The sequence below is a fragment of the Poromitra crassiceps genome (genome assembly GCF_964638095.1).
Source record: "Poromitra crassiceps genome assembly, chromosome: 12".
Taxonomy (NCBI): Eukaryota; Metazoa; Chordata; class Actinopteri; order Beryciformes; family Melamphaidae; genus Poromitra; species Poromitra crassiceps.
In genome coordinates this window covers 12,311,589-12,327,371 of record NC_139632.1, presented here as the reverse complement: position 1 = coordinate 12,327,371, position 15,783 = coordinate 12,311,589, and the positions used below count along the sequence as shown (strand labels likewise).

The 15,783-nt window shown below is 44.5% G+C and overlaps 1 protein-coding gene across 1 annotated transcript in view; it reads right to left on the bottom strand.

Annotated features, from left to right (window-relative positions):
• Nucleotides 1–522: 522 nt before the first annotated feature.
• The window catches only part of atp11b (ATPase phospholipid transporting 11B), a gene marked incomplete at its 3' end in the record, with an annotated part of 59,220 nt that continues 43,959 nt past the window's right edge, over nt 523–15,783 (bottom strand). The window contains exons 26-29 of the mRNA XM_083647209.1: nt 15,667–15,732; nt 14,263–14,366; nt 12,392–12,557; nt 523–609 (exon numbers count right to left, since the gene is read on the bottom strand). Coding sequence (XP_083503335.1) covers nt 523–609; nt 12,392–12,557; nt 14,263–14,366; nt 15,667–15,732 — 423 coding nt within the window. The remainder of the gene's footprint in view (nt 610–12,391; nt 12,558–14,262; nt 14,367–15,666; nt 15,733–15,783) is intronic.

Genomic DNA, 15,783 nt, shown 5'->3' with positions numbered 1-15,783 from the left:
AAGGACCTTCATACAAATAAATAGTTGATTCCTGCATACTTCCTGACATCCACACTGACATACTGTGTAGAAAGGGATTACAGTTGAGAGAGAGACACTTCTGGTTACATGGGCTATATGTGCTACAGTATGCTAGTGTGGATATGAGATGCAGCGTTTCTTTCTGCCTGAATACAAATCCCACTGTCAAGACCCCAGTACTTTAAAGGAACTAAGCGATGCAGGAAGTGCAGACCATGATGGCTGAATGTTTGGTTTCAGCCTAGTAGAACTTCCCCTCTTAGCTTTGGCGATTGTCCCAAAAAGGCCCTTCCAGCCGCCGCCCCCCTAGACAGACTCTTTATACCCCGTCTGCACCCCCCCCCCCCTCTCTCTCTCCGACCGCAGGCCGAGAGGTGGAGCGACGATGTGTCAGGATTCAGACTAATCGTCGTCGTTGTCGTCGGCGTCATCGTCCCACCTGTTGCTGCGGCTGGCATCGTCCGCCTGGCAGCGCCCGGTCATTTGCTCCAGCAGGCGGCCCAGCCGGGTACAGCCGCTCTGCCCGTGTTGGTAGCAGCACAGGGACTCCACACAGCTGAGGCCCGGCGCCTGGGAGGACGATAGAGACTGGAGGGTGGAGAGAGAGAAGTGAGGAGGAGGTCGGGGATGGACAGGAGGAAATGTGGAGAGAAACAAGGGAGATGAATTACAACCAGCGCCTCCACAGTACAGGAGTACCACATCGTTTCTGACACAGTGATATGGATGACTTACTGTACTGCATGCCGCTACACCAACAACACTGACGCACAGGGGAAATCATTCAAAAACATAACTGCACAAGGGAATGAAAATGTTGCAAATAAATACAGAAATAAATAGAAAATGAGATAAAGATAAACGAATAGTGAAAATGTTCAAGTGATTTGCAGTGTTCTTTTACGGCGGTGAGACCGCAGAGTGGGGGACTGTTCCAGGTGAGCACGTCAATACTGCAGGTCATTGCCACAGTCTGGACTTGGCAGAACACACCCAAGGGCAGATGTGCCGGCAAGAACACAACGCTGGCTCTTTCTGCTTTTCCCCTCGCTTTTGACACGGTCTGTTATTAGGTTAGTTGTGATTTTACTCCTACTTGTTCTACTCGTTGCATGCATTGCACGTCACTGCGTATCTTGCGCTCAAACAGCATAACATGAACGGCTACAGAGACAGGGTATCTTCAGATTTCAGGAAGTGAAGTTGAATACTGTTGATAATCTTTTTAATACTTTTTCAAGTTGAATTTTGATTTAAAACTGACAGAAAAACACAAAGTTGGCAAAAACCAGCCTATCTCCAATTGATGGCTAATGATGAAAGTTCTATAATGTGCAGTAGAAGAAAAAGGACGAGGGTAAATTAATTGTTGAGGGACATGGAGTCCAATAGACCAGAATGTTTCAGGACTTTTATCCTATCCAGATCCAATTCATCCTCCACCCATTCACTTTGTGAATTCAAGTCAACAGAAATGACAAAATACCAAGTTATTATACTGTATGTATAAAGGTTCATAAATGGAAAATAAATGCCACGCTTGACTGGTCTATTGTGTTCAGAATAGCAGATACAATTAAATAAAAGAAGAGAAGAAGAGAAAAGTTTGCACATTGGACAAACTTGGTGTGCATTAATCTAAACACATGGGGACATGCGGCGCAAAGAAATCTGTCATTGTATGCTGAAAAATAATAAAAAATTCATTTCAAGAACTGTTCCCAAGAACAGGGGTGCCCTGGTGCAGCAGGCCAGGCTAACTGAAAGGGAAGTCACTGCCTGGAAACCTGGAGGATCGGATGTCTCTGTTGTTCTGAGTCAGCGCCGGAGAGACACCAAGGCAGAGAGAGAGAGAGAGAGAGAGAGAGAGGGATGGAAAGGAGAGAGAGAGAGACAGAGAGGAAGAGAGAGAGAGGAAGGGAGGCAGAGAGAGAAAGAGGGAGGGAGAGAAAGAGGGAGAGTGATGGAAAGGAGAGAGGGAGAAAGAGAGGAAGAGAGAAAACGGAGAGCGCTGCCAGCGGTATGAAGTTATTCTAGTTTGTATCCTCCATGCTCTCTCTCTAGCATGACAGGATAACAGAATGATATGCTACTGTGCTATATCAATTATGCCTGCGGCAACAGAAAAGTTGCTTCAATGTTTAAATTGAGGGAAATAAGCCACGTACCAAGTACATCGACCAATCACCACGAGCGTTCTTCTATTTAATGCAATGTGTGATTGGCCCGCTACCGTGGTGAAGTCGAGCGTGGTGTATGTGACGGAGGTGGCAGTTCAGCGTGCCGATATGCCGCAGAAACGTTCAGAAGTATGGCTACACTACACAAAAGGGTATCGGATGAAGGACTCCTAGGGGTATCGGTATCACTGGTATTGTCATTCTTTAAACGATACCCAGGCCTAGATACTATTCTATATTTGTGGCTGGAGGTGTGAACTGTCACATGGGACTGTGATGAACCACTCCAGCCCGTTTCTCATGTTGTTGTTGTTTTCGTGTCAATTTTTTTTGCAGCAGTGAGAAATGGGAGACGTCGCTGGCAGGAAACCAAACCTGCTGCCTGTCTGTGCTGCCAACAGCAAAAACACAGACAGGACGAAAGTGAATATGAATGATGCCTGTAGTGTCAGGTGTCCCTAGATAATAATAATAAAGGCTTGGATTTTGCTGGATATTCATATTTGATTTGAGATTTTATTTTCTTAATCTGCAGGGCAAAAACCTGAAGTACCCAGAGTACAATCTGTCCAAACTTTTCGGGTGTATATGCAGGAATCCTGAAGTTAAATTCAACACCTTTTAAGACCAAGATATTTTTCAAGACCTCAACGCCACTTTTGTCATATCAGCGATAGGATATTTGCTGATATCACAAAGTCTGCCATGATACGATTTCGATTCAATTCGGGGGTCTGCGATCAATATGAGACGATATCATATGCCACCTTTAACACAATCAGCACAATAGCTACACAATGTAACACCTCGTCAAATGGTGACATTTTAATACTTTATAAGGGCCTTCATTTTCCTTAAATTGACTTACTGTATCAACTTTTAATTATTTTCAAGACCCTGCGGCACAGTGGTTGTGTAAATGTGCTATATAAATAAACTTTGACTTGACTTGGTGGACAGTGTACCCTGCTTTTGGATGAACAGTTCTGCTATAAACTAGTCTTCTGTCTGAGAGTGAAGGTTTTAGTATAACCTAGCAAGGTCTCGGTGGCAGCCTTAAGCTATACGAACTCTTTTAACATTTCTTCTAAGATGATTACTACCTTTTACATTTGAATGGGTTTTAACCTGTTGTTGTTGGAAAGCTAAATCTAAATAAGAATAGACTTGTAAGTGTTGTTAAAATGGCCAGTAAGATTTCCGGGAGGGATCAGGGCAAGCGTATGGACATTCATAACAGGCAGGTCATGAGAAGGGCTAATGCCATATTGGACTGCCAGGACCATCCACTCCAGAGGGAGTTGAAGCTATTGCCATCAGGATGGCGTCTCAGGTCACACGTTAAGAGGACTAAAATATACCATATCTCCTTCGTCGTGCTATTGATTATGCTTAATGGCGATTAGCTCTCTGGCTGCATGTATTGCACTCCCTTGCACATTTGCACATTGGTATGAATTTCCATTTCCCTGCTCGAGCTCTGTTTTATTGCAGATGTGTCGTCGTCGTCGTCGCTGCTGCTGTTGTCTCTTTCTATTCTGTCTTATGTGAACACTGGCTACAAACATGAACAGGGAGAACTCAGAACACAGTACTCTCTGTACACAGTGCTACAAATCTGAACATGTTAAACTAGTAAAGTAAACCAAACACTTGCATTTGGTAGAACAAAAAAAAGGAAATGAAAATACTTAAAAAAAGCAAAAGGGATCTTATGAGATAATAAATAAAATGACTGACGAGCACACAATGATATCGAAACGGGACGTTTGACAACAGTTAACATCCAAGCTTCAATAGTGAGCTACTTTTAATGAGTGCAGACACGGGGGGAGCAGATGATTGAAAGATGACATGCAAACAGCATTCTCTCTCTCTCTCTCTCTGAATTAAAGACGACATGCCAACAGCATTCTCTCTCTCTCTCTCTCTCTCTCTCTCTCTCTCTCTCTGAATTAAAGACGACATGCCAACAGCATTCTCTCTCTCTCTCTCTCTGAATTAAAGACGACATGCCAACAGCATTCTCTCTCTCTCTCTCTCTCTCTCTCTCTGAATTAAAGACGACATGCCAACAGCATTCTCTCTCTCTCTCTCTCTCTCTCTCTCTGAATTAAAGACGACATGCCAACAGCATTCTCTCTCTCTCTCTCTCTCTCTCTCTCTCTCTCTCTCTCTCTCTCTGAATTAAAGACGACATGCCAACAGCATTCTCTCTCTCTCTCTCTCTCTCTCTCTCTCTCTCTCTCTCTGAATTAAAGACGACATGCCAACAGCATTCTCTCTCTCTCTCTCTCTCTCTCTCTCTCTCTCTGAATTAAAGACAACATGCCAACAGCATTCTCTCTCTCTCTCTCTCTGAATTAAAGACAACATGCCAACAGCATTCTCTCTCTCTCTCTCTCTCTCTCTCTCTCTCTCTCTCTCTCTCTCTCTCTCTCTCTCTGAATTAAAGACGACATGCCAACAGCATTCTCTCTCTCTCTCTCTCTCTCTCTCTCTCTCTCTCTGAATTAAAGACGACATGCCAACAGCATTCTCTCTCTCTCTCTCTCTCTCTCTCTCTCTCTCTCTGAATTAAAGACGACATGCCAACAGCATTCTCTCTCTCTCTCTCTCTCTCTCTCTCTCTCTCTCTCTGAATTAAAGACGACATGCCAACAGCATTCTCTCTCTCTCTCTCTGAATTAAAGACGACATGCCAACAGCATTCTCTCTCTCTCTCTCTCTCTCTCTGAATTAAAGACAACATGCCAACAGCATTCTCTCTCTCTCTCTCTCTGAATTAAAGACAACATGCCAACAGCATTCTCTCTCTCTCTCTCTCTCTCTCTCTCTGAATTAAAGACGACATGCCAACAGCATTCTCTCTCTCTCTCTCTCTCTCTCTCTGAATTAAAGACAACATGCCAACAGCATTCTCTCTCTCTCTCTCTCTCTGAATTAAAGACAACATGCCAACAGCATTCTCTCTCTCTCTCTCTCTCTCTCTCTCTCTGAATTATGAATCCACTTCTGATCAATGGAAGTGAGGGGTGGGTTGAGAGCTTGGAAGAGGAGGAATGGGGTGAAGCATGGCTGGAGAGTAGGGGAAGGTGGTGGTGGGGTCAATCGTAGCTGGAGTAGGGGAGAATGGGGTCAAACATGCGGGGGAAATTGGGGTGAAAGATGGGACAGGAGGGTAGGTTGTGCCATGAAGGCCTGGGATGGGAGCAGAGGGGGAGAGGGGTTGAGGGCAAGGTTATTATAGAAAGCTAAACTAAAAACTAAAACTAGGTGTGTGGGAGGGGACCTTTTAGTTAACTGAAATAAAAACAAAAACTAGAGTTTAGAAAAAGATGAAAAATACTGACAAAAAAAAAAAAAAAAAAAAAAAGAATCTTTACTTGTAGTGTTTGTCAATTTGGTCAGATATGTCAACACAGCAAGCATGAGGAGGCATCGGTGCACATGACTGTGAGTCATGCCTTCACAAAGTGTTGACAAATACCCCATATTATAATAAAACAAATACTCAAACTAATAAAAATTAAACTACGGTAAAACTAAAACAAATGAAACAATAAAAACAAAACTGAAATGAGCAAACTCACTCTGGATGAGAGTGAGACACGGGTGGGGAAGCAGGGTCTGGTTTTCAAATAGCTAAATAAATAGGGGAGTGTGGGGGCAGCTGGGGTACAGTAGAGAGGCATTAACAGCAGGAGGGAGAACGGGGCTTGTTTGGCTGGAACGTGGTCCTCAGGTGCAGCCTTCAGGGAGGGAGCATGGGGGTGGTTGCAGCATATGGTTGGGCCGGGAGGTGACGGGACAGGGGGGGGGGGGGGGATGGGTGTGAGTGGCGATACTACCTAGGGGAGCAGGGGTCTGGGCCGGGGGGCAGCAGGGGGAGGATAAGCATCTAGCAGGTGCCAATTGTCCTCCCCTGGGTTCCTGGGCTGGGCTTTAACAGGGTCATATTCTGGGGCGACTGAAACCTCATCTTCTTCCATCTGAAGGACACAAGATGCTAACCGTCAGCGCTGTAGGCTAGGGCACACAGCCAAACAGTCTGTTGTTCGTTGGTCAGCCAGCCAGATAGCAGTCGGCATGTCAACTAACCCATCACACTGCAAAAAATGTAGCTCTTACCAAGTCATTTAAACTCATATTTGCTCTTTGAAAGTGAAATATTCACCTACTGGGGGGAGATAATTCCTCTAATTTTCAATGCAGTTTTTTTTTTTGAAACAAGTGTCAGTACCTTGAAACAAGGCAGAATAGAGTACCGGAGGGATGACGTATTTTTGTCGGCTTAACCAGAAATCGTCGTCATTTTGGTTAATCAGTGGAAAAGTCTATGGGGTTTTAGAATGGGGATTTCACTTAAATGCATCAAATAAGGTCTGTCGTTAACAAATGGGAGCGCAAATTTGGGTTCAGCAGGATAATCTTCACAAACGTGAATAACTTTTATGCCTTTTAAAGCCTTTTGTAAAAATCACGTTTAATTTTTCTTTTAAACGTTCCAAAAGTTATCAAAGTTATTCACGTTTGTGAAGACTATCTTGCTGAACCCATAAACTTTGGTTAACCACAGACCTTATTTTATGCATTTAAGTGAAATGCCCATTCTAAAACCCCATTCACTCTAAGGGATCACTCCACTAGTATCAATAAATGATACTTGATTCAAGAAAGTCATTTAAACAGGTACAACTGGCACCCCCCCCTCCCACTTTAAAACTAAACACAAGACTAAATGACTTGTTAAGGTGGTTATTTTTTGCAAAGCAGTTCATTTTCCCACCAGTGGGTGAGTTAATCAGCCAGCAAGCAAGCAGTCAGTCAACTCGTCCGCATTGCAGCAGGGCCATTTCTCAGCCCTTTGTCTACACAGTGTGATCTAACACACATCCATACAGTGATGCCAGGGCAGGCTCCTCCCTTTAAAACCCTTTTCCAGGCACCTCAGGCACACCCTGCACACAAGACAAGACGGTTACAGTGTGAGCAAACGTTTGCCTTACGAGGCAAAAACAGGAAACACTGCTTGCTGGATTCCCTTGCCAGCCACACATCTGAACTTGGTTTTAATTGGGATTGTGACCGGTGCGGATAATCATACATCGCTAATTGAGAGGGTCGTTCGTTGGTGAATGTGCGCGGGGTGCCGAGGTCACTGGAAGGGGGCGTTAATTTCCTCACAGCACGTGAACACTGTGGCAAAAGAAAAAAACCCACAAAAAACAACAACTCAGAAAGAAACAGCTGCTGCGCAACTCGACTTAATGAGCAGGAAAAAACTGTGGCCTTAAGAAAGTTGTCTGTTGGGAAAACGGATGCTTCTAGCAGAGATAAGAGCCAATCTATTAGTGTCCAAGCCAATTAACCTGCTGCTCAATCTATTAGACCTACACAGCAGGCAGACAACAGGGACAACCCTCTGGGCTTTTTCCTGATTACCTCGCCCTAACCCAATTAGAGAAATGCACCTGAAAGTTACCGGAATTCTTTCAACAGAACTGAACATGTCGCAGCACTGCTGAATACATTAGCATAAATATACAGCCTTTCATTTGAGTCCAGGAAGAGCATGTTGTATAGTCGCAGGCATAACAGTCTACAGTTTTCTTCTGCTCATGACTTTGTGGGATGAGGAGCCCAACCTGTCTGCTTATGAGTGACTTAGCACTATACAAACACAGCATAGGCTGTTGTTATTATAAGGCTTTTAAAGGCTAATAATAATAATAATGTAATAGTGTACACCAGGAAAGCTAACACCGTTAGCCTAATAGGTGTAGCATTCCCTGGCAAACACTACAGATCCATCAGAAAGCGCATGCTGTCAAGATGAAAATACACATACTGCAGCAACATGTTAGCCTCGCAACAAATATTAACCTTCTCAATCAATTCAAAATCCACCCTCAAACATATTTTACACGGTTTATTCACGTGATCTTAGACAGTTCAACAGATGCAAACTAAAACGTCTTAGAAAGCTCAAATGCGTTCATATTCTCACATCAAGATGGAGCTGGCCGAGATCACAGAAGTGACACGTGAAAGTAGTTTTTAGGTGGATTTTTTGCCCCCTTAGCGAAAGAAAGCTCGGGCTCAACAACGGTCGGCATTTCCTCGCAGGCCGATAATAGAAATAATATTTGTTAACCACTATGACAGCACAGGATCTTCCATGGTAGCTCAGCCGTTTCTCATGCTGTAGCGAGACTGCACCATGCCACTGTAAGAGAGTCTGCCGTGCATCTGTAGTGGAGGGCAGTCTTGTTCTGTGGCTCTGCTGAAGCATGCGGGTGGGTGAGTCAGAGGGGAAGAGGTGTGTGTGTGTGTACTGTATGTATGTGTATGTGTGTGTGTGTGTGTGGCGGGGGGGGGGGGGGCAGTCTGACGAGCTGGGCCATGTGACCAGCTGTGGGGCGGACCGGACCATGCTAGACAGAGGGGTGGGTGGGGCACTGTTGTCAGGTCCTCTGAGACATGCTTGTGATTTAGGGCTATATCAATCAACCAACGGGAACTTGCTGTCATTTCCCCATGCTGCAACGTCATGAGTGTGGCATGCCTGACTGTACAGGACGCAAAGCCTATTTCTGATGGGTCCCTGCCGAGGGGGGGAGGAGTGCCGGTTGTGAAAAATGAGGCCAATGCGTTAAGTGCCAAAAACTGCACTTCCTCAAATGGCCACTTGAGGCTGGCTGCAAAAGGGGGTCACTCTCCATTAACCTCGGAACGCAGCTGGATTCACGCGAGATCATGAGAAACAAAACCATTTGGCAGCGTCCCCCATGTGAAAATGCTCACGTCTTTTTTACGTTTTGGTCTGTAAAGCTAATTTCACCTTTCATGACAACTGTACTATGGGGGTGTGTGCATTTTTATACAACTCACCATTAAGAGTAAAATAGACAATAAAAAAATACTATGTTTTGGGTGTGATTGACAGGTTGCCGATCATGGACCAATAGCAGGCGGCGCTGTAGGTCTGTGGGAAAGCCCCGGGTCTCGTGCTCGCTGTGCGAGAACCAAGATGGCAGCGGCCAAAATGCCAAACTCAGGCTTCAAAACGTGAGTCCTCAAACCAAGGAGTGACGTCACACTCTGTCTTTTTTTTTACAGACTATGGTCCCTGCATGACAAAATGACTAGCAGGTTTTTAATTATGAAATAGACCCAGTAAGGGCTCCAGGCTGATTCAACATTCATCCATTCACTCGTTCATTCATACAATCTTCATGCAGTAGGAGGTGGTACGACTGTGCCAGACACATTCACTATGGCAGCTTTCCCACGAAGAAGAGACATGCAATGGCTGCAATGCATGATGCCGCATTCTTCCATAGGTTAGTCCCGCCCCACCCCCCTCGCCCCGCCCCGCTCGATTGCTGATTGGCTCATCCTGGGCATGCAGTCACAGACGAGACACAAAGGGCTCTGATCCAACACTCACAACATGCTTTACGTATATGTCCCTCTCTCCTTCCATGCCTCTTTTTTACACAAGAAGTAATCAGTCACTGATCTGGCATGATCTTATCAGACACCAGTGATGTAAAAAGCTTTCCAGAATCGAGTGAGTCTGCATTGCTTCCTTAGATGCTTAGATATTTAGGAGAGGAAGAAAAGAGTACGACGAGGGAGAGAGTGAACTATGACTTGATTTTTCCTGGAGGAGAATAAATCTAAATTTAATTTAATGATCCACATCTTGTTATTGATGATTTCACATAGAGTAAGCATCAAATGTGGGTCACGTGCTTAACAATCCCATTCTCTCCTCCAGTGTAAACCAGGTCTACGGCAGTCCGCGTGTTGTCAGTGTTAGAACTAGGCCTTAGCAGGACAGAATCAAGTCCAGACCCGGGGGAAATATTTGAATATGGTTCAGATATTCAAAAACACAACAGGAGCGCCTGTTTTCCGCAAAGCAACGTTTCTCCTATTTAGAGGCTGTCTTAGTTATTTATGCCTTTCAGAGATCACTGAATGGTATTTCAGTTTCACTTTCAATGCTCAGTAATGACTGATTACTACTCAATAGCTAACATTATCTGCAATTAAGATGTCTACTCATTACTGATACTAAGAGCATTTCAAATTCTACATCGATAATCTTAAATTGATCAACTTTGATCAGTGTAATCAGGGTATTTGTCGGTTTCAGATTTCAAATGAGACTTATGATGACCTTTTTAATGCTACCTGGGAAAACGCTGGACCTCTAATAACTGTATTTAAGCCATTAAATAGCAATTAACCCATTGATACCTGATGCAGCATTTGTGTGTGTATCCCTTTAAGACCGCGCGGTCTTAAAGGGATACACACACAAATGAGGGATATACACGCAAATGCTGCATCAGGTATCAATGGGTTAAATAGGCAATAGGCTTTAACTTGAGGTAATATATATCAAGACTTTTCTAAACTTTTCAAAGACCGGCAGATACCCCATTACAGAAAAAGGTGCATTGCCTCAGTCTGTGTAGGAGCCAAAACACTGACCTGAAGACAAATGGAAGGTAAATGAAGTTGAATTGAGCAGCGTTGGCGCAGGCAAAGAGGAGAGCCAATATTGATGGCTCACTACTCACAGAACTATCTAGGGATGCGTGTTCCAATAAGCCCACTAATATGGAAGTATTGCTTTTGTAAGAAAGCGCTCCTGTGTGCAATTTAAATGGATTTTGCAGGTGGATTTGAAAGGCAGCAGCCCGGGCAGGTTTAGTCTCCTCTACCTAATCTTGCCCATCTTGGCTCTGGACAGAGGCTGCAGAGCGATGAAGTCATCACCTATCACCACGCGGTTGGGGTACATCTGTGCCCGGACAGGGAGAGGACACACCCAAACACACCCACCCACATGCACACACATCCGCACACACACACACACCCACATGCATGCACGCACACCCGCACACCCGCACACACACACACACACACACACACACCCACACTCACGTGCGTACCCACCCCCACCCCACACACACACACACAGTACAGGGAGGGGAATGGGCACAGACGCAGGATAGGAGGAAGAACACACACAGAGACAGACTGGTTAGAAGTCACACTCCCTCATGCGTATGGGCTCATACACACACACTCTCACACACACACACACACACACACACACACACACACACACACACACACACACACACACACACACACACACAAGAGGAGAAAACGGGACAAAGGTTAGAGCAGAAAGTACAAACAGCAGATAGGAAGTGAAAAGACAGACAGGCCATTCTACCCCCAGAACAAGAGGAGAGTCTAAAAAAAGAGAAAGGTCTAAAAGTAAAACAGAAGCTTTCTGTGGTTGGTGTGTGCACGGTATGAGAGGAGGTCATGAGGCGTGTGTGTGTGTGTGTGTGTGTGTGTGTGTGTGTGTGTGTGTGACTGAATACCATGCTTGTCCTGTAAAGAAGTGGGTTACTCGTGACCAGAGTGGTGGAGAAGAACATAAGTTCAGACAGTGCTCTCTCTGTCTAACTTCAGAGAGAGCGACCTTGACATATGAAATGTTTAGTTTGATGTCCAGGCGCTTAATGTCACATTACAGTAGAAAAGACTCCTGTGTTTTTCTCTGATCTTTTAGCTAACATACAAATGGTTTCTACAGGGCAGAGTCGTAATCTCAGCTCAGTCACTATCAGTGACAGTTTGCACGGAGCCTGCGCTGCCCCGGATGGCCTCTAGAGGACGTCTTTGACTTTCTCAGACCAACAGCATTGAACTCAATCCAGAGTCTGCCGGTGTGATAACAAAAATAAAACGTCCGTAATTTGCGCCAAACTTGCCTGTGTAACATGCCTTCTGCTGCCCTACAAACTTTAACGGTAGGTAACGCGTTACTATCTTGTGGTATTTAAACACACACACCCTGTGGGTGCCGTTAGCTACAAGCTATCGAATTAGCCAATGGCTTTCTAAATTCCGTTTGCAACATCTCCTTGGTGACGGGCTCAAGTTGAAAAACATCAAGATATTCCTGGAAGGACATCTGGTAGGAACTCCTTTCTCTAAATGATGTTACGCTCTCTGTCTAAGCCCCTTTCCTTCACCCTCGTCTTCTCACTTCAGCTTTCTCCCATCCATCTCATTCCACCTGGAAACATCTCTCCTGATCAACACATTCCACCTGTCCACGTCTCTTTAAACCCTCCTCTCCTCTGTGCTACCTGGCTCTTCTGGGTGCTGGTGGGCTGCAGGTGCCGGTAGAAGACCTTCTTCACCACGTCGGGGAAGAGGCAGGTGACCACGATGATGATGATGGCGAACCAGGCGGAGCCGCTGGACAGCAGCTGGACGAAGACAAAGTACATGTCCTGTGTGTGCAGGAAGGGCCTGGAGGGGACAGGGAGGGAACGGTTACGAACGAAAAAGAGTTCAACCTGCCAAACAAAACAAAGCTTTTGAATGTGCCTCCAAACTAACTGCTCGATGACCTCGTTTGAACCTGTTCATCTCTCATGTCCTCTATACTGCTGTGTGAGCTTTATAGACTCTTTCTGTAGAGGAATCACTTTCATCTGCAACGTTGGCACATCCACAGAATATTCATGCCATTGTAAGCTTGCATTCTAAGCTGGAAGAATTCAGTGAGCACGTCTTCTTGGAGGAATTGAATCGACGACTACTCTTTAATTTGACTTGAGTTAAATGTGAAAGAACGCTGCCTCTTTTGCACCCCTGGGAAGTGACTTGAACATTTGGCTAATTAAGCGCTAGCTGTTGGCTAAAGTAAGTGGTTCGATAAGAGGTAAACCATGGCCTTGTTGGCCTGAGTCACTTTCTCTCATTCTGTGGGATATTGTTGCCGCGCTTCACTCAGTGTGGCACTGATTTGATGGTCGTACTCTTCTTACGGAAAGGGGAGTTTTCTACTCTTCGGGGCATTCAAAAGTCATATTGCTATGTGATGGAGAAGCTGACTTATTCTATCAGACTGCAACAGGATAAGTTTAAAGGAATTTGGGAAAATTGGATCGAGTATATAGCGCCAATTAGAGCAGACTTTGTATAAGAGATTGTGCAGGGCAAGGAATCCCTTAGTTCAAGGTTTAATAGCTACAGATATGTACCGGTACATGTTATGATTTATTTTTGTATTTTTTGTTAATAAATGTAAAAAAACAGAGCTGATATAGAGATGACTAAGTAGATGTATGGAGAAGAGCATAAAGAAATGTGTGGTACTGAATACAACTGTCAATAAGCATACATGGGAATTGAGAGAGAGGGGGGAGTGGGGAAGGGAACGCAGGGGTATGATTATATGTATGTATGAATGATATAACACTATGTATGACACAAGACAATAATAGTAATAATGTATCAGATGCTCTGTATTCCATGCTGAAGAACAATAATAAAAAAATAAAAATAAATCATATTGCGCTGTCTGCCGATTGAATATTAGCTGATTCAAACAGGTCTCTCCTGAATGAATGGTGTTCAAATTCCCCAGTGCAAAATGGACGCAACAGCCTATCAATTCTGCTTCAAAAGCTGCAGTAAAATCAATGAACGCATACGACAAGCAGACCAATGTTCCGTTATATACAGCCCCACTCACTTTCATTTTCCATCAACGATAAAAGTAGTCGTTTATTATTAGCGTGAACGGATGTGGAAAAACGTGCAGTTTCTCATTAAAATCTATGGGGCAAATCTGACTTGCAATCTGCAAATAATAAATAATAGGTTTAAACACCAATCAAATGTTTTACTGAAGACAACCACAAGGTTTGGCCCCTCTACATTATTCTCTCTATACGACCTAGTGCTCCATGGCCATTGCAGAGTATGATTTTCTGAATTTAGGGATGTCATCGTGGAGATATGGACGCACTCTGCAGTTCAAAGGCCAAGGTCGTGCTAAATCTGGCAATTTTCACACTCTTATTATGTTCCAGGTGACTGTATCTGCTTCATGGTTTTTGTGTTCATTGATTTTGCACTGTCCCGTCCAAATAAACAAATAAATAAAAATAAATAAAAATAGCTGGAACAACAAAATAGCATGAACACTGGAAGAAGCTGTCCTCACCAGATGATGCCTCCGTAGAAGAGGGAGAAGATAAAGTAGAAGGCTATTGACCCCCACGTCACAAAATGGTGCATCCACGTCCAGAAATGAGTCTCTAATGCCAGCTGTCAACACACACACACACGCACGCACACACACACACACACACGCACACACGCACGCACACACACACACACGCACACGCACACACACACACACACGCACGCACACGCACACGCACACGCACACGCACACACACACACACACAGGGGAGGAAAAGAGAGCGAGGTGTAAAACAGACAGGAACAATAAACAACAGCACTTTGCTATACTGCACTGTAAAAAAAGACCTTGCGCCCAACTCGTGACAAATAAATAAATATAGTCTTCAGTTAATGGCCAGTGACATCATCCTAGCACTTTACTACTTATTTTATATGTGGACTGCAGCAGAGCAGCCATCTTCTCTGTAGACCTACAGTAGGGTGCTTTCACACACGGTTCGTTTCATGAGTGTGAACGTTGTGTTCCGTGCCCGGGCGTGGAACAGCGTACCGTGACAGGGTCCACTTGAAAAGGTGGTCTGGGGAACACTTGCGAATGTGGACGCCAACCGTCCTCATAGACAACACACAGGCGAGGATACACTCCAGGCGTAGTTGACGAGGCAAGTACACTCTGCAAGTGTTCCGTTCCGTTCCGTTCCTGAGCACGGAAGACATTTTGTCATGTGAAATCGTACTCAGTCACGGCACGGAACGAAAGCAATCGTTCCCAGTGGGAAAGCACCCTTAGACATGTTACCCTGCTGCTAGCGAACGCACATAGCAGCCATCTTGAAAGGGACATGCTGCAACTTAAAGGAACACTCAACGCAAATTTTCAACCAGCTTTGTATCATTACAAAACCAGTAGAATTCATTTAGTTTGACAGTTATTGAGAGTTGATTTGAGTTAAGTTGTTGTCCAGTGATGTCATTTGTGCATGAATGACATCACAGGTCCACAACTTAACTCAAATCAACTCTCAATAACTAAATGAATGCCTGTAAAACAGTTTTCTGATAATGGTGATATGATTCCACTGGTTTTGTAACGATACAAAGCTGGTTGAAAATTGGCGGAGTGTTCCTTTAATTGTCCACTGTTTTAATTTCCTACAGTAAAAGGCAGGTTTCGATAAGTCCTTTCAAGAACTTTTAATGCCAAACACTTGTAGACCTTTGGAAAAAATTCAAACACACACACAGCCAGCCAGCGGCACACACACACACACACACACACACAGACAGCGGCGCACACACACACACACACACACACACACACACACACACACACAGAGACAGACAGACCTTAACTTAACCTTAAACCTTAAATCAATGAGGCTACTTTAAATTGTGAATTGTGAGATTGGGTGTAACGTACCTTTAATGTGACAGTGATGACCATGACAGTGAAGACCAGCGTTCCGAACGTCCAGTTCCCAAACATCTATCAACAGAAACCCAACGGGTTAGTAAAACGTTCCACAGCACTGCATCC